General features: G+C 45.1%; 1 protein-coding gene across 6 annotated transcripts; it reads left to right on the forward strand.

The window, feature by feature from the left end:
* Positions 1–845: 845 nt before the first annotated feature.
* On the forward strand, positions 846–22,343 carry LOC141961698 (potassium channel, subfamily K, member 16-like). Of its 6 annotated transcripts, XR_012633822.1 has the most exons (8): positions 846–1,148; positions 2,822–2,942; positions 4,944–5,110; positions 7,473–7,641; positions 11,190–11,975; positions 14,134–14,350; positions 17,903–18,143; positions 19,609–22,343. XR_012633822.1 is itself a non-coding variant. In XM_074908872.1 (5 exons), the coding sequence occupies exons 1-5, from the start codon at positions 954–956 to the stop codon at positions 11,546–11,548; spliced, it is 1,011 nt and encodes a 336-aa protein (XP_074764973.1). In that variant the 5' UTR covers positions 846–953; the 3' UTR covers positions 11,549–12,427. The 6 variants fall into 6 exon arrangements, 1 of the variants encoding a protein (XP_074764973.1); XR_012633820.1 differs by having other exon boundaries at positions 14,134–14,206; positions 17,903–22,343; XR_012633824.1 differs by having other exon boundaries at positions 920–1,148; positions 17,903–22,343.
* The last annotated feature ends 4,192 nt before the right edge of the window (positions 22,344–26,535 follow it).

The raw sequence follows: 26,535 nt of genomic DNA on the forward strand, positions 1-26,535 counted from the left end.
GGGAAGCAGTTGAGTCACCATCCCTGGAGGTATTTAAAAGACATGTAGATGTGGTGCTTGGGGACATGGTTTAGTGGTGGGCTTGGCAGTGTTAGGTTTGCAGTTGGGCCTCTATGATCTTAAGGGTCTTTTCCAACCTAAATGATTTGTTGATTCCGTGATTCTGTAATTCTATGAATCTGACGGCATGACCTTTTTTTAATACAGTTGTGCACCCAGTGACACTGAGATTCCTCTCTTGGATACACAGCGTAAGAAATGCTGGCGGAAGAACCTGTCCAGGCCTGGCACATACGCAACTTGCAGCCGTTTGCCTCTATCTCCGAGGTTTTGCTGCAAGCTGTTGTGGTTGTGCAGGGCTGCATGGCCCTGCCCTGTGCTGCAAGTGGACAAGTGAAGTCCAGCAGAGCAGCCCAGTTGCATTTCCCCGAAGCTGTCCCTGAACATAGGGCAAGATGGAGCTTCTGAGGTCATCAGGGCTTGACCTGGAGTTCAGTCCTCTGAGTCAGCAGGAGGCAGAGGAGGGAAAAGAATGTTTTTCCAAGCAAACTCCCCTGTGGGCCCTTTGCAAGCTGTCCTCACCTGTCCCCAGAGTCTCTTGAGCAGGAGATGGCCACCTGCCAGCGCCTTACATCCTGACCCACTTTTCCTGAGAACTCAGCAAAGCAGAGTTTCACAGACAAGAGGAAATCCCTAAAGTGCATGCAGCCCAGAGAGTGGAAAGTTTTTTTTTGGGGGGTTGGGTTTGTTTTTTGTTTTGTTTTGTTTTGTTTTTTTTCCCCAGCTTCCTGATGGATTAATTCAACAGCTTGCTCTCCCTGTCTGCGCAGGGTCCCAGAGGAAATTGGAGCTGGGAGGGCTCTTCCTGCCAGGAGGAGACTTCCCAGGAGTGTGAGGGATTTACCAATCGCCACCTTTCACTCCCCATCCCTTGCTCTGTCTTACCAAAGGCCATGTGCAGTGGCAAGCTGCAGACAGGGCTGCTGGTGGCTGGCTACTTCGTCTACTTGCTGGTGGGTGCAGCCGTGTTCCAGGCGCTGGAGAGGACTGCTGAGAAGCAGGAGAAGATAGCAGCTGCCCAGATGAAGGAGGCTTTTCTGCAGAACTTCACCCACCTCACGGTGGCGGAGATGGAGCAGTTTATGAAGGTAAGTCCCAGCCCTACACAACCCTTTCTCCCTCCTGTTTCCCCGTCAGATGATGTTTCCTGCTCAGCCTTGCTACACAGATGACTTTCACTGCCTTCCTACCGATGTAGTCATTTGGATGATTTTAGCTAACCCCTAACCCACTCTCCCGTCTGATCAGGCAAGTCACACTGATGCTAAATACAGCTGGTGTAGCTGACAAAACCTTGTGTGTTAGCTATTAATGGTCCCCACCCTGCGATGTCCCAATTTGGGGTCTTGCCTCCTCTTGATTCAGCTTTCAGTGGGGCTGTGCTCACCTACAGTGGTGGCATGGCAGGAAAAATGAGGCCGTCTGAAATGGAGTGGTCACATCAACACCACAGTGTCACAGATAGTGCAAAGAAACAATACAGCAAGGTCTGAAATAATCTGTTGGGGGAAAAAAAAAAAAAAAAAAAAAAAAAAAGCAGCCCAAATCACTACAAGGAGAGTGTCATAGGGTTTACTTTTTGAAGATGCTGTGAAACAGGTAGCCTAGCCAAGGGAAAAGTGTTTCTGGTCACAGCACAGGAAGCTGAGAATGAGTACGGCTGTCTCTTCATCTTTGGTATTTCCTAGCTCTATCTGTTACAATGCAGAAGAAAATGGGGAGTGCAAATAGCCTTGCTGTAAGCGTTTCCATATGGGAATGTGGAAATGCTCAGCCCTGGAATTTATCTAGGTTGCTTCTGTACAAACCAGCCTGCCTTCTAGACATCCAGTCCAATGTTCTCTGTTGGCTAAAGGCACGGACAGCTGGCTATTCCTTGGGTATTTTAATTTATTTTTTTAACTTAAAAAATATGACCGCACTTAGAATTAAAAACAAGGAAGAAAGGAAGAGTCTGAAAATGCATGGCATGATTAGATGATAGGGCTGGAGGGGCTGAGGAGAAACATCTAGTCAAACCCCATGTGGCAGGGAAGTCTCAGCTCAGCACAAACCATCTCTGAGGGACGTTCATCTTACCTCATCTCAAAGGCCGCATTGCAAATATGTGCATGTGTGTTCATGCATGCAGTTTGGAGGAGAGTGTGTATGTCAGACTGAATTCTGTTTGTGGTCGTACCAAGAGTAGTGCTTCGCAAATCTGTGGGCTTTCTTTGACTTTAGATCTATGACACTGATCAGAATACACTCTTAAAATGAAATACTCTGTGTGTGTCATGTGTACCCTGCTATAACTCACCGATGCCCCGCTGGGAGGGATCGAAGTCACTGTTTGGTGTACCTGCATACAGGTGGGTGATTAGATCCACTGCTGCCATCTTAAGGGCAAACTCAAAAGCAGCAAGCAGCCACTCCATCACCTAAGCCAGTGGGCTCTCTTGCTCTGCCACATCCTAGTCATCTATAGGACCATTTTTTCCAAAGTACTTAGCCTAAAAGAATGGAGGTCCTTGATCACACTAGAAGAAACAAGTTCTAACACTCACTAGAGCAATCAGCATAAGCAGGGCAAAAGATTAACACTCCAAACCAGTGGCTGGCTGCTACCCAACCTTGGAGGTAAAGGTGTCAGAGTATGGCTGAGGGCAGGTGAGTGGAATTCTTGGGAAAGGAGCAGTAGTTGGCTAAATCGGTAGTATTCCTGCAGCAAGCACTTGAGGAAATCAGCCATGTCGATACCAAACTTTGTTTTCCCCCTCAGGACCTGACAGAAGCCATTCAGAATGGAGTATACCCTGTCGGAAATGAATCACGGATTGAAGACAGCAACTGGGATTTCAGTAACTCCTTCTTCTTTGCAGGCACGGTTGTGTCCACAATAGGTAGGTCTAATGCTTTCCATGTTTGTGTGTATGTGTGTGATGCTTATTATGTCTGGTTATTAGGACCTGAATGGATAATACTTTCAAGGATAAAACCCCAGCCTTGTGGTGTCATGGATGGTAAGCAGCAATGAACTTGGTCCTAAGGCCTCACTACTGCACAGCTCTTGGTGCATTATTTTGGCTTGTGAAATACCAGTGGCCTTTCGTATTCTTTCCCACTTATTTCTTCTTTTCGACCCATCTGTTAAAATGTTCACTCTGCTGCCAGTTGTGGGTGGGAGATAAGCTTCACTTTCCCAATCTTTATTCTAGGGTCAAATAGGTTTTAAATTCAAGAGTGCTGTAAAGCATAAAAGAATGGTAGGAAAGAAGTGCACTCTGCTGGGGCATGGACACTGTCTTAATAACTCGTGCTGAGCTGTTAGTGCACATATTAAATTAGTAACATGCCAGGAGAGAAAAAAGGGGAAGAGGGCAGGGCAAATGCTGAGACTTTTTACACTGCTGCTTCAAGCTGTTCTGACCTTTTCAGGGGCTGCTGGCCCCTGCCTGCCTCTCCCTTTCTCTCAAATATACATCTCAAAAAGTGCAGGCCTGCCAAATTTAAGCATAAAATCCACACTCTTGGCTCCTGCTTCACACTCTCATGCAGTGAAAGTCAAATCTATGTTTTTGCAGAGTGAAGCTGAGGCCTCACTCCCCCGACACCCCTAGGCACAACTGCTCCACTGATCCGTGAGTGTGACATGTCACAAGAGCCCGGGTGGTGTCCCAGCACTATGGCAGGTGTGTAGGTGTTGTGTGAACCCATGTGGAGACCTCCTGCTGTAGAAGAAAGAAAGGATTCTCAGTCATCACATCAGCTACAACAACATCCACCTATAGATAAAGCTTCCCTAGTCTGTCAGCACCCTGCTACTAGCCAATCCATTCCTTGCCACCACTTGTATTATTGTGCTTTTTCATTGCAGCACTTCTCTGCCAAACAAATCAGTCATTTCCCATCAAATTTGTTTCCCTGGTGAGGCAGACAGGCTGTCCCAGGAAAAGTGCAACAGTGCCTGTTTCTCTGCACCCTCACCACAGAGGTCTGTTGTGAAGGTACATCAGGTACTTCCACTCATCTTCGAGATTTGTGATTAAGTATTTCTGCAACAGGGAGCACAAGACAGCTTAAGCATTTGGGGGCCTAATAGCCAATAAGTCAGTTGTTTTATTGGGCTTTTCCCCCCAAAGAAAACATTTCATTTTCCAAGTAATGGATGCCATGAGATGAACTGTGCTCAGAAAAGTGCCTTTTCTTGGGGCCACTGGTAAAGACATATACAAAGTACAGGACTCTTGCACTCAGGAATGTACCTCATGGGTCTAAATGAACGGTCTCCAGTCCATTAAAGGACATGTCTGGAATTCTGCAGCTGTTGTTCCACTAGTGAGATAAATCCTCTTTAGGATTAATATCTCTCTGTCATGAATAAATCAGACACCAGTAAGGTCTGCACTAATTAGCACCCTCTATTCTAAAGCACACTGCCCTGCCTCCAGGACTGGAGCCAGTATCTGGGCATACCAACTAACTGGCATTTAGCCAGGGAGGTCACTAACACACAAGCAGATGGACTAGAAGCTAGAGATTCCAGCACAGCAAACAGCCTGGGACTCCAGCCTTGATGTCTTCCAGGTCCCCCGACTTCTGGTCTCTGTATTTCCATGTATTTATCACAGAACAGAGCATGTTCTCCATAACTGCTATTAGATTGTGCTTTCGTTCCCACTAAGGCTGGGTTGGAAACACGCAGTGCTCTCTGCATCCCCCATAACACGCAGGATGAATCGCTTCATCTGCTGACTGCCTTTTTCAGAAAAAAAAGAGTGCATGTGGACTGAGAAGTGCTAGCCACATCTTTTGGGGTCAAAGGCAGACCAGATTGGGGTAGGTGTGAATGTAGACTGCTCCAGTTGTCTGGAATATCTCCTCTGAACCATCTTTTTTCATAGGCTATGGCACACTACGTCCTAAAACTGCTGGGGGCCAGATCTTCTGTGTCTTTTTTGCCCTGTTTGGAATCCCTCTGAATATTGTTTTTCTGCACCGTGTCGGTAAGATGCTGTCACTGCTGTGCAAAAAGCTGGGGAAATTCCTGTACGAGAAAGGAATGAGAAAGGTAATTAGTTTTACTTACTCAGGCATAGTTGTATGCTCCTTTCTCTCATGCTGTGTTAGACATTGTACTAGGAGAGGGAAAGACGTTCACTTGCAGAGCTGACAAGGCAGCCGTAGAGGAGATATTCAGAGAAGATGCATTTTGTCTACTCATCGAAGTGGCAGACATCCAGCCCCCTTCAGCAATCAATGGAGAGAGTGGGCACCTCATCCCACTTCTCTAGACACTTACCTCAAGAGGTAACACTCGAGGGAAGTACCTGTTTCCCTTTATAACTAGCAAAGAGAGAGATGATTAAACATCTCAACTTGAGGCAGCAGAAAGCAAGTGAGCTGTAAAAAGCTGTAAAAATAGGTGAGCTGTAAGGGCTTCAATAGACATTGACTCAATGCCTAGTGTGTCACCCCTCTTTATACATGATGCAGGCCTTTGAGCCCTCTCCTCCCTTGACTTTGGCAGAAAGGAAACCTCAGGCTGAAGTTGTCCATTTGAGCCCAGTTGCTGAGAGGTGAGGAGGCACCCATAAAGGGCTAGAGATGGGATGTGTCTTGCCTGGTCATGGCCCCAGTTATCTGCAGCTCCTCCCTTTCTCTCACCACTACTGAGGAAATGAAAATAGCTTTTCTGTGTCTCCTACTGTAATTCCCTTTCAGGACAAGGTATGAACACTACAGACAACCCTCTTCAAATTGTTAAATTTCTCACTGTGTCTGGTGAACTTAAATAGAATATAAGGCTTGATCAGATATAGCCTAGAGAAGGGTCTGGAGACACCTTCTAGCAGCCTTCCAGTATTTAAAGGGGGCTGCAAGAAAGATGGGGAGGGACTTTTTACAAGGGCCTGTAGTGATAGGATGAGGGGTAATGGTTTTAAAAAACAGAGGGTAGATTTAGATTAGATATAAGGAAGAAGTTCTTTATTGTGAGGGTGGCAACATACTGGAACAAGTTGCCCAGAGTTGGACAGGGCTTCGAGCAACCTCATCTAGTGGAAGGTGTCTGTGCCCATGGTGGGGGAATAGGAACTAGGTGATCTTTAAGGTTCCATCCAACCTAAACCATTCTATGATTCTATGAGTGTCGTGGTTTGAGCCCAGAGGGCAACTGTGCACCACGCAGCTGCTCACTTCTTTTCCCCCTCAGGAACGGGAAGAAGAAAATAAAACAAAAGGCTCGGGAATCAAGACAAAGACAGGATGAGGAACACCTCTTATGTTCACAGGCAAAAGACAGACTCATTAGGGGAAGAAGAATAATATAACCTTAATTCAAACAACAACAGCACTTAATTTAACAATCAATCAGAGTAGGACAGTGAGAGGTATAACCACATCTTAAAAAAACACCTCCCCCTCCACTTCTCCTTCTCTTCCTCCTTTCGTCCACTGACCTCGGTGTTTGCATAGGTGTCTCCCTCACAACTGTTCCTCACAACTCCAACTCCTCATCCCAGATTCCCCTTCTTAAATATGTTATTGCAGAGGCACAGCCACTATCGCTAATTGGCTTGGCCTTGGCCAGAGATGGGTCTGGCTTGGAGCTGGGGGAGATTTTTGAGAAGCTTCTCATGGAAGCCACCACTGTAGCCCCCTAACCCGCTACCAAACCCCCCGCCACACACCAGCCCAGCACAATGAGATGTAGACTCAAGCACATGCACAAACGCATTAAAAATTATCCAGGAGTTGCCATTAATTTTCAGACAGTCTGGACTTAAAAAATTCTATACATAAACTATATGTGCATCTGACTGATGAATCTTAATATATCAAGTCTTTTTCTCCAGACAAAGCTTCTTCAGGACTGCTGGGAAGTAGGATAGTTCAAAAGTCACTCTCCAGGAGCTTCATCAGCTCATTTGTTAAAGGTCTTCTTGTAGTAAGGTATCCATGGGATAGGAGCCAATTTGTGGCACTGATGCAATAAGAAACAGTCAACCTTCAAGACTCTTGGAGATAATACTGTCAGAAATAGTGTAAATATTTTTTTTAAAAAGTCAATTTTCCAAGGCAAATTTGAATATTCTTTAGGTGTCACACCTGAATACCTAAAACCTAAAAGTGAAGTTGTCTGGTGAAAAGTAGAAATAGTCTGACCCCAGTAAAAGTCATTGGATAGGAATTCCTCCTACTGTCATGGTCACTGGAGGTTGATACAATCCAGTATAAGAGTACATCTCCCAGGGCTACTGTGGACACGCAACACCCATAATACATGGCTTCCCCACGCTTCACAGCAAGGGCAGGGTACCTTTAGAGGAAGAGGCCCTAGATAGCCACCCATTTTGAATAGCCACCCTTATCTATGGCCTGCTTGTGTGTCAGATCATGATTACAATTGAATTGGTCTCTTTCTTTTTCAGAAGAAGATCAAATTTCTGACCCTTTTGTTCTTCCTGGCAACGGGGATCCTAGTTTTCCTGTGCTTGCCATCACTCTTCTTCCAGATAACAGAGGGCTGGTCCTACAGTGAAGGAATTTACTTTGCATTTATCACCCTCAGCACCATTGGCTTTGGAGATTATGTAGTAGGTAAGGTTGATTTCAGAGAGGAGACACAGCAAAGCCCCAGGGTTATGACTGTGATTACCATGGGTTGACTGCACAGGCTGCCAATGTACTGTAGAGACAAATCTTTTGTCTCAGTCTTTGACTAGTCTTTGCCTTGTACAGTTCTGGGGGAAGTACTCATTTCTCTGGGATTGCATGTGCTGACAAAAGCACAAAATTGTCTAAATATAATGGAATGTTGTGCTTTGGGGTGCAAAGAAGCCAACTCTTTTGGGGAGGGAAGGGGAAACATAGAGGGAGAATTCAAGAAGCCTAGGAATTTTCATATACTAAAAGGTAACCATTTGCAACAGTCATGCAAAATAAGGCATGTATTCCTGCTTTTGCTATCTAAGACTTATGTTTCAAAGTGTAGAGTCAAGAAATAAGTGGTCGTGTTTCAGAAGACAGGATTTTACACAACAGACTGAGAGGTGGAAATCCCAGCCATAGGAAAGTGAGGAAATCTACTCACTCTGTGAGAAGTGGAGTTCAAAAATACATATCAATGTGAAAGTGGCCTTCTTAAGTCTCCAGTGATCACTGGAGGCTCTCCATCTTCACAAGCCAAAGCTTAGGATTTCCCCTGAAGATGAACTGTTTAAGCTACACTCTAGTGTGCTGGAGTGCTTCTCGAAACACTTCTTGTGGGTCTGCTGACCAAAATGTACGCTCCATGGAATCAGCTTCTGGAGGAACTCCAAAATGATCACCAGGAGCCAAATCAGTGTCCACAGAAGAAGCAATCAAACACCTGGACTCTATGGAGAATCAAAGATTTCTCTACAGCAACCTCCAGCATCTTGCCAGCCTGAACTTCTCTTCAGTGGGGATATGTGAAGGAAGCTCTGAAGCTGATACCTGAGCACCAGCCGTGTCCCTACAGAGAATCTGTAAGCCTTGTGTCCCTATCTGGTGGTCAGACATCCACCACACAACAAACCCCAAGCTCTCAAGACTTGCAGAGATGCAAGAGAGGCCTCGGAGACTGGCAGGGGGCCTTGGGGGCTGGCTGTCAGCCTTGCTGTGCATTTGAAATATTTCTTACATCAGGCTGACAACTCTGGCAGAGGGAACCCACGAGCTTTTCCAGATACTGTCTGCTGTTCCCTGCCAACCTTAATTTCTCTGAGTCAGCTAAAGAGGCTGGATAGGGCTTTGATGATCCAGTTGACATCTTGCTTGTTTGCATGAGTTTAGTGATCATAATGATCTTGTAGCCTAACTGATGGTTAATTCATGCAATGGCAATGAGTTGATTAGGCCAGATTTCTGCGAGCTAACTGCTCCCTCTTGCTACAAAGCACAGGAAACCAGTGTCCCCTGAAATTACGCTTTTCACATAATCCAGAGAGAAGATTCTTTGTCTCCAACAGGGGTTAAGCAGTACTGCCATGAACACGATACAGAACTTGGGCATCAGCAAGGAATCTGTATCACACACCCGTGGCCTCTGCTCATTGTTTTCTCCTGCCTGAGCCAATCTTTGTCACTGCAGTAGAGGACAATAGGGCACAGGCATTTCTTTCCTAATCATCTGTAGGACTGATAAGCGTGGTCTGTGTGATACAGAGCACCTTGAACTTCAGTGACGTGGAATACTGGAAGGTTAAGAGTGAATGGTGCTGTGCAGGAGAAAATGTGACCATCAGACTGGTGCATTCTCTTCCCTTGTCCAAATTAAATGTTTACACTTGTGACAGAAAGTTACAGCCTTAAAACCACTACCTCCATAGCACTTTCCTCCTCTGCAACCACATTATTTTATAAATACAGTTTTAAAATTACAATTAGAGAGGCCTCCTGGCTCTGTGTTTTCATCTTCTTTAAGATGACTTAACTGGAGCTGAAAATTTTTTCCCTGCAGTATTTATTTCAATTAGCCTTAAACAACGCTGATAGAATGATGAGAAGTTTAGTGCCTCACACCTTCACAATGAAAGAAGAAGAATCGAAGACTGCTCTAAGTATTATGCATTTAGAACTGCTTACAGATGACAAATGGATTTTCTCTGGCCAAGTGAAACAGAACAGGTTTGAGTTTATTTGCATTTTAGTAATTCAAAACTGTTTTGTAGCTGTTGTACTTCAAACATGAGATAAAGCCTGTTTTGGGTAGGGAGACATCCTAGGAAGATGTCAGAGTCTGGATTTAACTGTCTGTAGTACATATACACATAGGTGATACTTTTAGGGTGAAACTGCCCTTGGGCTGTAAACTGAATTTATGCCCTGTTGAAGTCCAGTTTTGAGTTAACATTGGGAAGATACTACTAGTTGCTTTGCTAACCCCACGTCATGAACTTCAGATAAGAGCACAGAAGGAGATCCTTTGTAGCAAGGCTGGAATCCCCTCTGTCAACTCAACCCCTGCAGAAGAAAAAGAAACTGCTGTTGGATATCTATCCATGATGACAACCTGCCCCGTTTCCAAAGATCTTGCATGATGAGGTACAAAAATCCTGCACATTGATCTGTGCAGCACAGAGCACTGCAGGACTTGAAAAGTGTTGCCAGCATCCTGGCTCCTTCTGGACAGCTTGGCAATGGGAAATGATCCACCCGGTTCTTGGTGATCTCCCTGTCTATGCACACTGCCGTGTTATCTACTATGTAGCCATCCTTAACTGTGACTTACAGCACTCAATAAGCAATATCACCAAGTTTTCCTGCAGATGCCAGGGCCATATCAGCTGTACCATGATGGCAACTTTGTGTGGGACTGAGTACAGTGGGAGAAAATGCTCTCTGTATGTTGGTGGTGGATTGCTGGTGTCTGAAGAAACAAACAAAATGACCCATGTAGAAAAGTTGGCGTGCAATACTGGATGATGTTAAGAGGTTTGGATTGCGTGAAATAAGCTTTGGTCAACCGATTTCCAACACAGAAAGTTGTGTTCTTGGCACATGTCAGTGGGTTCTCATCAGGCACCTAGTTTTTTAATGGAGGAAGATCCTGAAGCCGTTCAAAAGTGAAGTAGGAGATGCAACTACTCTCTTTGTATGATCAAGGGTACCTATCATTTAAAGCAAATATTTATTAGGTTATACTCACTCTTTATAGAAATACACAGAATTACCATAACCTAGGTAGTAATAGTCGTGTGGTTATAGTGAGCCACTGTGCTTTACTTTTTGTGCTTAGGGAGTTTGGTTATATTTTCAAGGTAATACAGCACAATTTTACACTGCTTCCCACATCATTACATTTACCTGTAGATGCAGAGGTTGAACTGGGATTGGTATGCTATAAGGGGAAAAAAATATCCTTCTGTGCTACTAATTCACCACAATCCCAGTATGTCTTTTGGACAAGCCAGTATGTTTGTACTAGCATATATCAGTTTATTGCAACAAGAAGAGACTTTCCCAGCTTTAACCTAATGCTGGGGAGGTGAGAGACTCCACTACAATGAAGAAGTCCCTTTAAAATACTCACATTACTGAGTCCGTTAGGCTGGCCCACTTCACCCAGGCAAAGCAATTTTAACTCCTTAATTTTCTTCTGCTTTCTCTCCTCTTATCTGCAGGTAAACAACCTGGCAGGAATTACTTTTCCTACTACCGAACACTGGTGGCCATTTGGATTCTTTTCGGCCTTGCATGGATTGCTCTCCTATTTAATTTATTGACAACTGTACTAGAAGATACTGAAAAAATAATTGTCAAAGATCTCCATCAAATTGGAAAGGTGAGTAAGGACAATGAAGAAAGCCAACAAAGAAGATGCTGGCCTGCTCAATTTATTCCAGAAGAAGAACTACTACCGCCATGTGCTGGAGGGGATAAGCAGGAAATGGAGTCGTTAGCAGCAGATTCTGAACACACAAAAAATGAAAAAAAAAAAATTTTAAATAGCAAACCTATTACCACAACATATGAGAATTGAATTCCTCATTGGACAGTTGCTAGTGAATTATTCTACAGAAATGCCCATGGAAGTAAAATTTCTCCTACCTTTTGCTAAGATATGACCTTTCAGAACTTAAGACTTGCAGTTACACAAATCTGAATACTAATGGTAAGACATTTGCTCCTCAATTTGCAGCTAGGTTGTGCTGACAACCTGAGAAGTGCACTTCTTCTGCAAGGTTTTTTTAAGGTGCTTCCACAAAAATGCAGAGGAGGGGCATGGCAGAGCTTGCTGGTTCTACTTGGACTTTGCTGCTTGCAAGAAATTGTGTCTCTTCCAGGAACTGACATGCACAAGCTTTTCTGAGGCATGGCGTAGCACCTTTGGAAGAAAAAATAAGGGTATATTGGATCAGATGCCTGATTTGAGCCATCATATTGGATAAGCTATTATGATCTGAAAGGTATGTTTAAAGGACAAGGCCTGGACTCAGTTCAGAGACACTAGAAGCATCTAATGGACAGGGTTAGAAAAAGGTTATCATGTTAGAAATTATTAATTCTACCTCTTCTTGTTTTATAGTAAGATGAACAAAGGCAATTTCAGCTTTTATCCCTGTGGCTTTGAAAAACCTTTCTGATGGTATTTCTAAAGAACACACATATAAACCCATGTCTTTAATTGAAATTTTATAATAATTTTATCCTATAAGTATTTTATAACTACAGAGATGGTTTGAATGGAGGAGTCCTCACTGCATCAGAGCCTTCCTGCTATGTTTATATTCCATAGGAGCTATAACAACATTTAAAAATTATTCTGTTATGCTGTGCTAAGGTAGCTTTCCAAGTGCAAGTGTTGTATAAACAGTGCAGCCTTACCATCAATCAGGTAAAAAAAGATGTCAAATCTGGACACGGTGTTTCAGATGTTCCTCCAGGCTTGCAGGCCATCCCTGAGTGAAGATCCTGGCCTTTTAAAGGCTCAATCTCTGCGTCGGGTGCTTTGTGTGTGTCAAGAGTGCATGAAAACTCTACCCTGAAGTGCTGGCAAAGCAGCTGTGGTAGACACAGTCATAGAGGTGAAAAGTCCCGTGGGTGTATATGGTGATACTAAAAGTCAGTCTAGTCCAGTATCCTGTCTCAGACCATGCCTACTAGCATATGCCTCCAAACAGCGTCAGAATGAGGCAGCTCTGCCATGCTCCCACGCTCCCTCTTCCAGTAGCTGGTGCCTCAAAGGCTGCCCAAGCAAGAGGTAGGGTCTCTGTACTTCAAAATCCATGAACCTGCCCAAATGCTGAACTCATATCAGCACCCACAGGACCCACGCGAGGCAGACCATAGGTTCAGTACACGAGCTGCCTCCCTTTGATGGTGCTCGACAGGTTTTTGTGATATCCTCAAGTTCCTATTTTGTCAGACAGTGAATAATTGTTCTCAGCTCACCCTCCATGTGTTAGTTACAGCGAGACCAGCCCTTGCCAGAGCTATTCCTGTATAAAAGGAATAATAAATTACAGCTATAAAGCAATTTTAGGCCATAAAGATGCAATCAACCTTGAACTCATAACTATTTCAATCAAACAAAACCACACTTCTTGCCAAAACAGCTCTGCTGGTTCAAGACCTGGCATGTAGACCTGACCAAATATGTACTTTCTTGCCCTCCCCAACTTATTTTCCAGTGTTGCCCTCAAGGCTGACTTCTTGTCTAATATGTCTCACCCTCAGTAAACCTTTCTGAGGCAGAAGGAACAAGAAATGACCAAAATTGGGGCAAGGTGGCAGGGGTATCATAGGACACAGTGGTCCTTGTGCAAGCCATGACCCTGTTGCTATCACAAGGCAACACCATAGCCAGGCAGAGAAAGCAGCTGGATATTCCTGGAGAGGGACCTCTTCACCTCTCTGTGTTCCCCTCTCATCAAATATTGGCTCACATTATTATTTTCCAGGCATCTTTTTTTCTCTTCTGTTTTTTCCCAGCCCTTCCTCCAAGAATCATTAACACCATCCCCAACCTAACAGAGGTACTGTCAGGGCTGGTTTAGGGAGAAGCAGTCCTGTCTTAGGATGTGATGGCCATTTTGCACAGCCTCTCATAGTTCCTACCAGGTCAGTTCCTGGTGTTTGATGCCCCCCAGCCCCAAAGGTGTCAGGCAGGGCCTCTGGGCCAGCACAATGCGTGTCGATTTGCTGTCTCTATTGCTGGGGAGAAAGACTCCAAGGAACATCTTGAAGTCAACACACCTCTGGTGGGTTTTCTATAACTTGTTCTCTCTGTCCCGACTTGTTCCCTGTCATGACAAATAACATACCTGGCCCTGAAACAAGCTGGTAACGTCCCATTGCAACACAGAGCAATCGAGGATGCTTGTTTAGACATTTCAGGAAGGGCAAGAGACATGGCCCATGGGCTCTGACCGTGAACAGCAAGCACAGAGCCAAGCAGTGGCTCTTTGAGCAGAACAGGACAAATTCTCTGTCCTTCACACTGGTGGGTGTTTAATAATGAGCCTCAAAAATCAAGCACTTTCCAAAATTCAGTCTGCCCCGTGCAGCTACTGCGGGTGCAGGCAATTCACCTTCTAACCAATTCCCTCTTGCCACACTCCCCAGGTAAGGATGTGCCCCTCCAGACAAGGCACAGAGGGACTGAACAACTCACCCAGGGCCAGGGGATGTGGGAAAGGTGAGTTGGGAATGGCTGTCATGGGGCTGTCCTCCTTCAGACTCCAAGAACTGAGGTGTCCCTTCAGCTGTAGATGCCAGCCTGGGAACAGAGAAAACACATCCACAAGCATAATACCCATAAAAGCTCTCAGGAGAAATTCAGGTAACTGCTCTGAGAAAGAAAATTAGCCTTTCATAAATCCTCATACCCACAGGGAGGCCTTTTGAAGGGTCTCAGCTTTGCTTCCTGTGCCCTCTCTCAGCTGTGTGATGCAGTCCCCCTCCCTCTGAATTTCTGCCAAGTACAGGCAGTTTTACTCTGCTTCATACTGTGCAGTTCAGCTGATGTAGCTGGTACAGCCGTGGCCGGCGCAAATCCCAGAGCAGCAGTTTTGTCAGTGTGAACCAGAGGAAGCCATCCCGTGTTTTTATGCAGTGCAGACGAGCTCACTAAGGACTAAGACATGCCTCATTCTCTAGAAAAAGGTGGGGATAGGCACCCCGAACTCATCCAGCCAGAGGTCCTGCCTTGTACCCACACTAAAACAGCTTTGTGGAGGTCAGCTGGGGATGCAACAGCTTTCTGTCAGTGAACCATCATGCGAAGGACCCTCCCTGGCAGCACGCACGGTGCTGATGATGGGGTACGCTCGTATCACACGCCCCATGCACCAGCATCCCCTGCAGAACGTCTGCTGCAGGACCGAGGCACACATTCACACCGTCTGTCCCACGAGGAAAGGGAATGGCCCAGAAAAAATCTGCAAAATGGCAGGTTTGGCTGCAGGCTCTGGGGCCAGGATGAGCTGGCTGGCTCTGTGGCAGCCTCAAGGGCAGGTAGTGCTTCAGGTAGCAGAAGGGGGGGGAGATAGAAGCTGCAGATATATGGAAGAAAGAAACAGCATCAAAGGGTGTGTGGTCCTCTCCACTGGGAAAGGCAAGGGAAAAGCCCAGGAAAGCTGCAAGCCAGGGTGGGAGAGGAACTTTTTTGGATTTTATATTGTTCCTCATGTTTACACTGAACAATAAAGCTGTCTTCAGAAGGGCTTAGGCACAGCAACAAATCTCTCCAGGGCTGGAGCAAGCAGCCTCTTCCAGCTTTATCATCCTCTGAGCACTGCACAACCGCAGCATATTTTGTCCTCGCGTTACCCCTGAAAGGGGGAGCTGTTGCTTTCTGTGCAGATAGTAAGGGCCCCTGGAGAAAATTAAGTGTATCACCTGAGCTCATGCATAAGACCTTTGGCAAACACATGGTCTGGTGCTCTCTCAACCAGGACCAGGTGTCCTGGTATTGCTTTCTAATAAATTAGACCCAACTAGTGGTTCTGCAGTTGCTGAGGTTAAGAAAAATAATCTTGAATAGACAGCAAAATTAGAACACAACTTCTCCTCCACAGTTGGAGATTTAAAATGGTCGCAAGACTTTTAAATCATGAGTGTAAACTAGGCTCTGGCTCTTCTGCACGTTCCCCTTGACCAAAGGACAGAAAACAGGAATAAAATCCATCCCAAATTCCCTGTTCTGCCAAGTGGCGAGGCAGCAGCAGTCCTCCAGAGACCAGGCAGAGGAGTTCTCCATCGGCAGATCTGCACAGCCTGGAGCTGTTCAAAAGCCCTCGCTGTGACCCAGCGCCCCTGCACCACTCCGGGAAATGCAATTTTCATGGAGCTGCCTCCTGTGCAACTGCCAGCTCTCCCACTGCAGCTTGTTTTCAAATGGGAAAAATTTCCAAGGCAGGCCAAATACTTTCCTGCACATTAAACCAGTTGCTGAAAAACTCCAGGAGTATGATCATGAAATATATTATCTTGGATTAAATGGCAGCAGCATGTTCCTGCATTCAATCTGGGCTGCTCCTCATATATCACCTACGTCTTTGTTGCCAGCTAGCAGTGTGCGTTTCTGCACTTGAAACCAAGGAAATGCCATGAGGAATCCTCTTTCCCTCAGAAAGAAGTCCCTCAGAAATTCAATTGCCTCCAGAGAGAATAGGAAAAGCTGCACTTTGATCTGATTTTAATTAGTACATGGGATTATTTAGGGAACTTCTGAGGTCTCCTTCAATTAATAGCCAGTTCATTTGGAGAGATTACATTTTTTTTGGAAGCAGAGAAAGTACTCAAAGCAGTGGAATAGCTTGGTTAATGTAACATCATATAGCCAGTGGGATAATTTTTTTACAGAAATTACTAAACGGGGGCCACACACATGTTATTTTCCACTCTGTCACACTTGGACATGTGGTTTCTTGCCTGACTTATGACCAAAAGGCACTGGGGATCCAGCTCAGAACTGGTGTAACAGACATAACTAATCACTCTCCTGTTCTCCATCCCTCACGATTGTAACCAAAGAAACAAAAAAATCAGATTCTGGTATCAACCAAGTCCCCTTGTACCATTCCATCAGGATTCAAAGTGGTCTTGAAGATTTCCTGCGAGATTTTATACCAGCTTTTACACTGTAAGGAAAGGAGATCCCCGGGATCCTTGGCATGTATGTCTGAGGACAAGACTGGGGCAACATTGCTGGTTCCATGCTAGCAAAGTCAATAGTTAGCTATTCTGGGACTAAGAAGTTGGAGGAAGCAAAAGTGCTGTCCTCCAGAGAACCTTTTCCATGCTTTTTTGTCCCCACAGCTGGCCTCACCTCCACCTCAGGACATGAACTCAAACAGCCCCAAATACGTTTGGAAAATTCAACATTTTCTATCACGAGGGGCTCTGGACTTGATTTGGAAAGGCTCATTTTGCTGAGTTGAAGTTAGGGTAATTATTGAATCAATTTAATTACCGTTCCTACATGATTTAGGAGACATGTCTCCTGAATAAAGACTTTCCAAAATTCTCTTTCAATTACTCTCACATATGTGGTTGGAAACCATAGCTGTACTTCTGTGGTGAGATGCCTAAGCATGAAATAATGTATCGCCAGAAAGACAGATATACTGATAAGCAGAACAATAATAATAACAAGCATGCGTCATTGAAAAATGAAGGGAGGTACAACTTACAATTTAAGTTAATGGCTTCCTTGAGAGGGATTAGCCAGAAAGATGCTGATATTCTTAAAGAACAAATGTGGCTTAAGGTGAATCCAGCTTCTCAAAGTCAAAGATGATTCATCATAGCAAGGCATGGAGAAAAACATGCATCAAGACCAGAAAAGAACATGTTAGAATTTTTGCTGAAAATCCACCAGAATTCACAGTTCTGTTCACTGAGTGCTTTTCAAACAAGGTTAAGGTCTTAAATTTAAAATGGCTTTAGACATTTGCTAGAAACCAAGGATGAAACCCGAGCAGACATCTGTCTAGTCTCAACATAAAAAGTGCAGGCATTCATCACAAGATATAATACACACTGGCTCAGAATGAGAAAGACGCAAGAAGCCCGGCATAGGAACCTTCCAATTGCTAGACACCAGTTCTCCCTATTCAAGCAGTCTGCCTCTTCACAAAACATGCAGGGGCTGTTCAGCATCTCTATTGTGCAAGTCTGGTGTAACAGAAATGCTGGCATTAGGATATGTATATTGCCCCAAAGTAGATGGAAATCAATTAGAGATTAAATGCCCATCTCTGCAGAACTTCGGCCAGTTTCCCAAGTGCCAGTATAAAATTCCAATGCAGACCTTTTTTTTTTTTTTTTTTTTTTTTAATAGATTTTGTTCCTTTCTTCCTTTTCTTCCTTATTTCTTTCTTTCTTACAGCTCTCAAGTTGGTGCGGGAATGAAGAATGGATGTAGCAGAGCTCACTGCAGTCCCAGAAATGCTTGGGCAGCTCCTAGAGAAACATGGCCCAGCAGCAGGGTCTACAAAGTGCTTAAAAGCTGAGTGTAATAGCAGCAGTGGTAGCACAATTTGGTGATACCAAATAGCCAAAAATTGCCAGGAGGAAACCAAAAAGAGGAATTCCCAGCAGCGGTTGTAAAAGTCTATTCCTTTCATGCAGTAAGTCTCTAAGCAAAAGCCTGAATATAAGTTGCCCTGGGTCTTTGCTCAAATGTGGCTCATTTGTAGGGCTGGGATTTGGAAATGAGACTTCCCAGTCATCATCCTGCAGCCCTCTGTGGGGACTCAGCCTGCTTTGGCAAACAGACCAGTGAAGGTGGAAAACATCCTCTTAGGATGCAAATGTTAAGGAAGAAGCACGATTTCTTATGCATGACGATTTGCATACTGGTATCTGTAGTAACAAAAAGTAATAATCCATACCAAAGTGGGTAGGGCTTTGGTGTAGCAGCCAGGGTGCCTTTCAGCTACACTTCTAGGAAGTTAAAAGAATGACTGGAAATTTCCATATAAAGAGCCTTGCTTTGGCACAGAGTTTTCTCAGTTAAAATGGTTCATGGGTAAAAGCAGAGAATGGCAACCTCATGCTAAAAACCCCAAAGCTCGCTCTTACCTCACTGATGCCAGAAAGCAGAAAAGTGGGTTACAGTAACATTGTCACTCCACCACCAGGCTCATCCATCATACGTGGTGACAGCATGGCAAGGAGAGGTGGCACAGAGAAGGAGGACAGGCAGAGAACTCTTCCCTATGGGATTATGGATAGCAGCTCATTTTTGGGGTCAGTGGTGTAAGATAGCTGGCATTACAGGTGAACTCCCCTTATGAACAGCAGCGATGCTCTAGATGTACATCAGCTGAGACAGTAAGTCCATTTGCCATCATCTGAAAGCCTAATTCAGTTTTCCCTGACTTTTACACTTGGTCAGATCATCGCTTGTCTGGTATCCAGAACTGCCTTGTTCAAGTTTGGGCTCACAGCTATTAACCACATCACGAGCAGATGCAACAAACAGAGGGAACCAGAGCAAACATGCTAAACGCTACCCAAATCAGCAGCAGGATTTCAGCAAATATATCCAGAAAATTAGGCATGACCCGGGGTCAAATCACCCTGGCATAGCCCGATAGCCAAAAGGTGCTTCTCACAAAAGGCAACTATGAAGATGAGTAAAAATCCATGTTATAATTGTGCATCTGCACTGCCACCACATAGCCTCCAGATGTCAGCAGCAACCCAAGCAAGTGCAGAAAAACCCCACCTGCAGGATTTGACTTCCAGAAACACTCTCCTGCCAGTACCTGGAACAAAGAGACAGACGAGAGTTTCCAATTCACCTGAAACAAGTGCTCAGTTCACAGACAAAACCAAGGGATGTAGTTTGTAGCTGTGCACACAAGCATTTTACATGCACATTATACTGATGTGGACCACATGTGGGCTTCTGTATGTGTAGGTGTTCATCACCTACGTACATACCTACCTCATCATATATATATATACATATATATAACTTTTGGTCTTAAGAATAACAGCCTCTTTGCTGACAACTTTTCATGAAGGTAAAAGCAAGGCATGCCCTCCAGTTTCTTTTCTAACCTTATGCATATTCATCTCTTCCAGTACACATTCCTGTGAGCCATGCAAGTGATGAGCTGAGAAACAAAGCAATCTGCCCTGGATAAAGGATCTGAGAACATAAGCATGGGTTGGGTCCCTCAGTAGAGGAAAGCAGCATGCCTTCAACTCTATGTACTAAGGTTGACATTAACTGGTCAAGAAATTGGTTGTCTCCTCTATTCCCCTCAGCCTGTTAAGTTCATTTTATGCCACTCTTTCAGCAATGTAAATTTACCTATTAGCAAAAAAAAACCCAAAAAAACAAACAAACAACAAAACACTTTAAAAAAATCCCATCTCTGTTTCTTCTTCCCCTTAACTCTGCTCTCTCCTTACAGCCCACCAGATTTAAATGCATTCAAAATTTATTGAGAAGGAAAAGGCCCCAGATTCTGCTCAAATCAGGCATTTACATTGTTTCTGACACAGGGTGGAGCTGTGATGCAGAATAAAGTCATAAATACAGCAGCATGGCCCCTGATGCCAAGCTTTGGGGCAGCAGAGGTGTGAGACCCAACAGAGACCGTTGATCACCCTTTCATAGGCTGCGGAGGAGGGATGTGCAGGGTCTCAGGGAGCAACCTCCAGCCTAACCTTGCACCTGCAGATAACTGGGGGGAGATTGAGGAGCTGTTTATTTAAACACATACTCCCTCTAACACCAGATCAAAACAAAAAATTAATGAAGGAGATTCCAGATTCCCCAACTCTTGTAGGCCACAGCGGTGTTTGTGGTTTTTTATCATGAAAAGACCCGCAAGATCCTCCCGCTCCAAAGTGTTCATCCTAAGATCAGAGCTGCACATAGCAAAGTCTGAGCAGGGCCAGGGGTGACTGGAGGGATCGTGTCACAGAAGATTAATGTATCTCTTCCAGTCATAGGTTGTCAGTTAAGTCAAACACTGCTAGTGCGGGATGTTGTTCCAGACCTCTGTTAGCACAATGACGAAGCTTTTTTTAAGTCCTCTGTGTAAAAGGCATAATCCTTGTATGCCAATGGATCATATCCTTGAGATCCCTAGAGAGCAGGGCAAATGTGGAAAGAAAGGGAAAGGAAATCCCTTATTTCATAATGGTGCAAACAGACATGTCAGGAGAATTACATCAACATGCAGCACATGTGAAATCTAATACTCCTCCTAATGCATTTAGATGAGGCAAAATGCAAAGTCTATACTTCCTCTGGGAATAATTCTGGTAGGAATCTTTCACCACTAGGAACCAAGGACTTTCGACTTACTCTGGAATTTGAGCATTTTTTTTCAAAGCCTTCCTGAGAGACTTCAAAACCAAGTTTGTTAAGTGTACATTACTCTTTGAAGATCTGTCTTCCAGAATGAAATACCAACGCTCTTCCCAGCAATGTTGGTATAAATCAAGAGTAGTACACTTGAAAATTGGTAAACATTCATGGGGTCACAAACAATCTGCAGAAGAGGAGAGCCTAATCCTTTGCATTGCAGAAAGCCAAAACATGCAAAGACACGCGGCCCTTATCCCTTGCCTAGTGTCAGCTGGCATTGCCGCAAGGGTGCATCAGACTTGTATGGATTTCCACCAGCTTTGACTGTGACCCATAAGGCTCTCAAAGGCCTCTATAAATGTAAGCAATATTTTCTTTGGAGTCCTTGCAGACAGGAGGAGCCTGAGATCTTCTGGCTGGCTTCCCCTCCCTGCCACCCCCCGCCCCCCCCCCCCTCCATCAGACTATAGATACGGGATTCAGCAAAGGATACAGCTCAGATGTGGCTTGAATTCAGACAAGTGACTTGAAGTGATGATTTCCCCCCCACCAGGCTGCAGATGATCGATGTATTATGCATGAAAATAGAGCCAGGCACAGATGGGGTGGGAGTAGAAGGTGTGAGCTGATAATGACAGCAGCCAAGCTCTGCTAGAAAAGACTCTACAACACACTTGCATATTGGGCAGAAAAAGAGTGCAACATGCATGAGAGACTATCCATGGTTTAAAGGGTCAAACAGTTTAATTACCACCAAAACTGAGGTTTAGGCAAGGATTTGAGCGGCATGGTTGCCCAAGGGAGCAGGGAATTAGCCTTGATGATTCAAGGAAGGGTCTTTCCATCTTGTGTTCTTGAATAACCATAGGGAGATGACTGAAATACTTATTCTGGGGTTTAAAAGCTGAAGACAGGGAATGCAAAGAGGTAACATGGTGCTGCATCAGATATTGCCTCCAGCAGGATGCTGGCTTGTACTCAGTACAGTGCTGAGAACTTGGCACCAGGTCCAAAGCTGAAACAAACAGGAATTTCTCCATAGACACTTCTAGTGTTCAGATCCAAGCCCTTGAAGACCAGCACGTATGGCTTGATCCTGAAGAAACAGTGGCAGTTTGGATGGGCAATGTGTCACTGACTTGGAGCCAGGTGGATACAGACTTCAGTGGGAGGATAAGTCAGGAGAGCTCCAGCACCAACTGCAAAAGGAGCTGGTGCTGTGAGAAAGAGCTTAGCAAGTGTGCTACCCATAAAGACCCATGAGGAAGCAGTGATGGTCCAAAGAAAAGCAAATTACTTCCCTGATCAGACTTGGAGCACTCTGGAGATCATTGCAAGACAAGATGCTTAAAATAAGCTGTTTCCCGTCTGCAATAAGAAGGGGATACTCTGTTCCTTACACACCTCTTTGAAGACTAAACATCTGACAGCTGGCAAGATGTCATTGGCTTTGCCAAATCTGACCACAACTGATCCCTAATGCAATAAAATGTCCATCCTGAATCACTAGAGGCTGAGAATGTGTTTGTCTGGAGGTTCAACAGGCAAAGGCAGGAAAGACTTGCTGGCAACTTGCAATGCATTTGCCAGTTCCAGGCTCTGTGGAAGCCTGACTCTACACAGAAAGATCCTTGCGTGAGTCCGCTCTTCGCTACCAGCCCTGCTCACGGCTCCAGTGACATAACAGCCATAGGAAATTTGTGTCTGAGGGATCTAAGCTGTGCATTCAGAGACATGCAACAGCACTTGCAATGCTGCGACATAACCATGTTTTGAGATGTCAGGCCTGCAAGCATTGCACAGATGAGATGAATATTTTTACATCGCTTAGGGGTTAGGGCCCTATGAAATGTTTCACTGCTCAGAAAACGATCTGGTCAGATTTCCTCCAAACAGAGCTCAGATTCTCAAATTTGTCTGTGGGAATAAGCATTTCTGATAACGCTGTCCAACCTGAGATTGCAAAGAAACCTCCCTTAGAGGAGGAATCACAAGGGATAAGGTTTCAACTCACATATTTTCCATAGCCCAAGGGCTTGCAACCCACTTATGGTTGTGGTAACTCACCTAAAACCAAGAGCAAATGTGCGACAGAAAGGGTGCATTAGGAGACTGGAGGAGCCCAGCACACACACTGGCTCTGCTAGCCACCAGTTTGGGTTGTCTCTACTCCCCCTCCAGCTCCCAGCTCAGCACGTCATCTCCACGGGGCTTACTTCACACCCATCCTGAGACACTTCAAACAGGCTTCCTTGCCACTGCAGCCCAACACGGTGTCCCTAAACTGTAGGAGGACCCTGAAGGGCTTGAGTAGAGCCGGTTTCATTAGCTTTACACCCAGCCAAGCCCCAACACAGGGCATTGCCACTCAAGTTGGCTTTAAGATCACATTTTGTGGTGCTAGTACCATCGAGACCCATGCATAAGTCCAGATCTGGCCCCAGTCTATCCTGCATGGCTCATGCATTTTCAAGGAACTCAGCAGCAATTTATGGATCAAAGATAATCGATAACACCAGAGCCCTTTCACCGTATTGCTTTCACTATATTACTGCATCCTTTAAAAAAAGAAATCTTAGCAGAACGCAGTACAATGCCAGACAGACTGTCACTAGCAAATTATGTTTATTTATTCCCTCTCTGGCTCTTGGCTGGCCCCATTACCAGCATATCTTAGTGTGTCTCAGTCATCAGCATATTTGCCTTCCCTCCCTTCCCCCTACCCCAAGGTACATGTCTCCTCTCAAGCACAAAGCGAACTGACATGGCAAGTTTTTGAGCCTATTTAACACCGGCTTTATCTGAGGACAACTAGATTCAGTGACAGAGCCTCAGAATTAATTACATGAAGGTGAATTCCCATCACAGAGCCTGGCACAGTGTCACCGCAAACATTTTAACAGCCCTCGGCTTCTTTTGTGCAGCGTAAAGCAATTATTTGTACCTGCTTGGTGAAACGTGTCAGCCCCCTCAGAGGTGTTCCGATTTAACAAACACGGTTCACCCTCGTGATTCACAAACAGGGCAAAGAAAAGGGTGCATGGTGGATCTCGGCTGTGCATACAGTCCCTGGTGCTGCTGTGCTCAGGCCCTTCGGGGCTGTGAATGCAGTTATTTGTGTACAGTTCCATGCAGTGAATACCCTCTTGCAGACAAGATGCAGCCAGGCTCAGTGATTTGGCCAAAAGCAGAAGCAAAGTTTTAAGCGTAAATCTCAAACTCCAGCCTGTCCTTGCCAAGCCCCACCAGCAGGGAGCAAATGGGAGACTGAACCTCCTCTCCCATCTCCTGTTTGCAACATGTCCTCAGCTCTCTTCTCTCCCTTTTCACCTTACCTGCATCCCAGGGTATCCCTGGTGGAAACTTTTCATCCTTCATACTCCAGCTCCAACTGCTTCCCCTTCCCTTTGTTGCAGCTGTTACAGCTGACACATTCCCACCAGTCTTTTTTTCCTTTTTTTTTTTTTTTTTTTTACAAAAAGGGACAAGGTTTTGGGTTTTCTTTACATACATATATTACAAATTTTCACAGAGCTGAGCTGACACTGGAGTTAGCCTGCAAACTTCACTGGAGATGATCATAGGAGAACAGAGGGTGAAAAAGAGCAAAGCTGCATTTCAGCATGGAGCAAAGAAGAAAAACCATTTTTATCCCTTTTGCTGCAATGTGCAGTTTTCCTTCATCTTCCTCAACAGCTACCAGGTGCAGGGCAAGGAAAGAGGGATGGAGAGATGAGGGGAGGTTGGCTACAGTGGAGAACAAAGGGAATTGACTGTATAAAGTGGGGACTGGGGCACAGAGCAGGGAACAATCAGTGGAGGAGACATCTCTGCCTTTCCTGGAAGAAAAGAGTTGTCTGCACTCCCCAAACTCTCCCTCCATTGGGACTAGCTGGGGCTGTGAGGCTCTTTTAAGAAATAGTAGAGGCAGATCAGATTTACCCAGGGGCTTTGGGGTTTAGTCAGAGCTCCTGGGCCTCCCTGAGTTGACTGGCAGCTGTGGAGGTCCTTGGGGTCACCTGCGGAAGAAATGCTGAAGAGACCAAGCCATTCCTGGGCAGAAAGTCCCATAAGCTGGCATGCAGTGGGCTTCCCGTGCATGAGGTGGATGGGATGAGCTGTCGGCCAGAGGAGCTCATGTGAGCCCCGAGAGAGGAAGTTTTCCAGCTGATCAGCAGGAAAACGGGGCTATTCTCAGTGAACTCGGCCACGGTGCAAAAACAAAGTTCTTCCTCATTAGGGAGGAATTCAACGGGCCTCTCTGGGAGCTGGTGCCACGGCACGCAAAAGGTCAGGTCTCATTCTGGAAGCTTTTCTGCCAGCAGGAAAAATAATTTAAAATATCCCCTAAAGAACCCTGCCTCCCCCCATCCCAGCTCCCTTCCAAATACAAAAAGCAGGAAATTGCCTCAATCTGGGGAACAGTGGGGATGGCCAGTCTCCCTGCCCAGCCCACGGGACCCAGATCCCTTTGGATCTGACAGCCTCACTATTATAAAGCCATGTCTAATTAAGAGGGGAAGGAACAACGGCTGTGGAGACCCATGCCAATGTTAACTGTCACGGTGTGGCTGGTTGCAAATGAGACTTCCAGACTCTTTAGGTGTCCCAGTTACACCTTTGGTGCTGCAGGTGCCCTGTGTCTGCCTGCATGAGCCACTGTAAAGTCTCTTAACTCTCCACTAGCTGAAAGAAACGTGCCTCAGTCTCATTTGGGGGTGAAGACAAAAGGAGTCAACTCTGTCAATCAGAGCTGTGTCAACACAAAGTAAACATGATTGGTTACCATCACTCACTTCTGCTTCCTGTAGCTTCAAAAGAATCAGACTCATCCAGACTCGTGGAAGACCATCTTCACAGCACATCCATCTGCACAGCACATCCAAACCTTTGTTGAAGCCATTCTGTATCCATGTTACGTGGGAAAACTGACAACTGTCTGTCGTCTATTGTAATCTTTCTGTACCAGCTCAGTTTGATTCTCAAATTGTTTGTGAATATAAAGTTCCACTTCTGCAGCTGAGCCTAATTATTTGCTTAAGATAATTAGTTACTCTAAACTATCTTGACTCGCTACTTCTATGGATTTTCAAATGGGCCTGTAGAGAGTAGCAGTCAGACATTGTCCAAAACCTAGGACCTGAACTGAAGAAGTTTTGTTTCACTTCTCATCAGCTGCGGAGGTCACAGTTAAGTAAAATCGGCTTAAACTGGGATTGGAAAACTGTGTCTGCTACGTTAGCAAAGAGATCAGATGACAGATTTGGCCTGGCCTCATTATCTAGCCATAAAATTGTAAGGGTCTGAAGTATTTGGGGAATGGGAATGCAGAGAGCAGTGGGGATTTCTGGAGGATCTCTATGCAGTATTTGCTGTCTGAGAAAATGAGACCAAAGGACCCCCCACCCAAACTGTCTGATGTGAGCTCTTATCTCCAATGACAAACTGCGACCAGGAGAATCAGTCTCTTCCTTTTGCAAACAGTTGGGGGAACAGGGGCTCCTGTGTGTCTACAACATCTCACATTTATTTTTAGCTCCTTCTATTTGGTTAGTGAGGTCACTGGAGCCCAGGCTTAAACATGTTTTAAGCAAATGTTACCCTGACCTGCCAAGGCTCTGAATTGCCTGTAGCTATACATACCCCAAAGAAACAGAGCTAATGGTGCAAGAAAATGTTATGTTAGC

Source organism: Athene noctua, chromosome 6 (genome assembly GCF_965140245.1).
Source record: "Athene noctua chromosome 6, bAthNoc1.hap1.1, whole genome shotgun sequence".
Classification (NCBI taxonomy): Eukaryota; Metazoa; Chordata; class Aves; order Strigiformes; family Strigidae; genus Athene; species Athene noctua.

What these genes read in the sequence shown, in the direction of transcription:
- LOC141961698 (XM_074908872.1), top strand. Translation starts at nt 954, where the DNA reads ATGTGCAGTGGCAAGCTGCAGACAGGGCTGCTGGTGGCTGGCTACTTC. An exon ending in AGATGGAGCAGTTTATGAAG is followed by an intron (nt 1,149 to 2,821) that starts GTAAGTCCCAGC and finishes TTTCCCCCTCAG; the next exon opens with GACCTGACAGAAGCCATTCA. An exon ending in CTTTGGAGATTATGTAGTAG is followed by an intron (nt 7,642 to 11,189) that starts GTAAGGTTGATT and finishes TCTTATCTGCAG; the next exon opens with GTAAACAACCTGGCAGGAAT.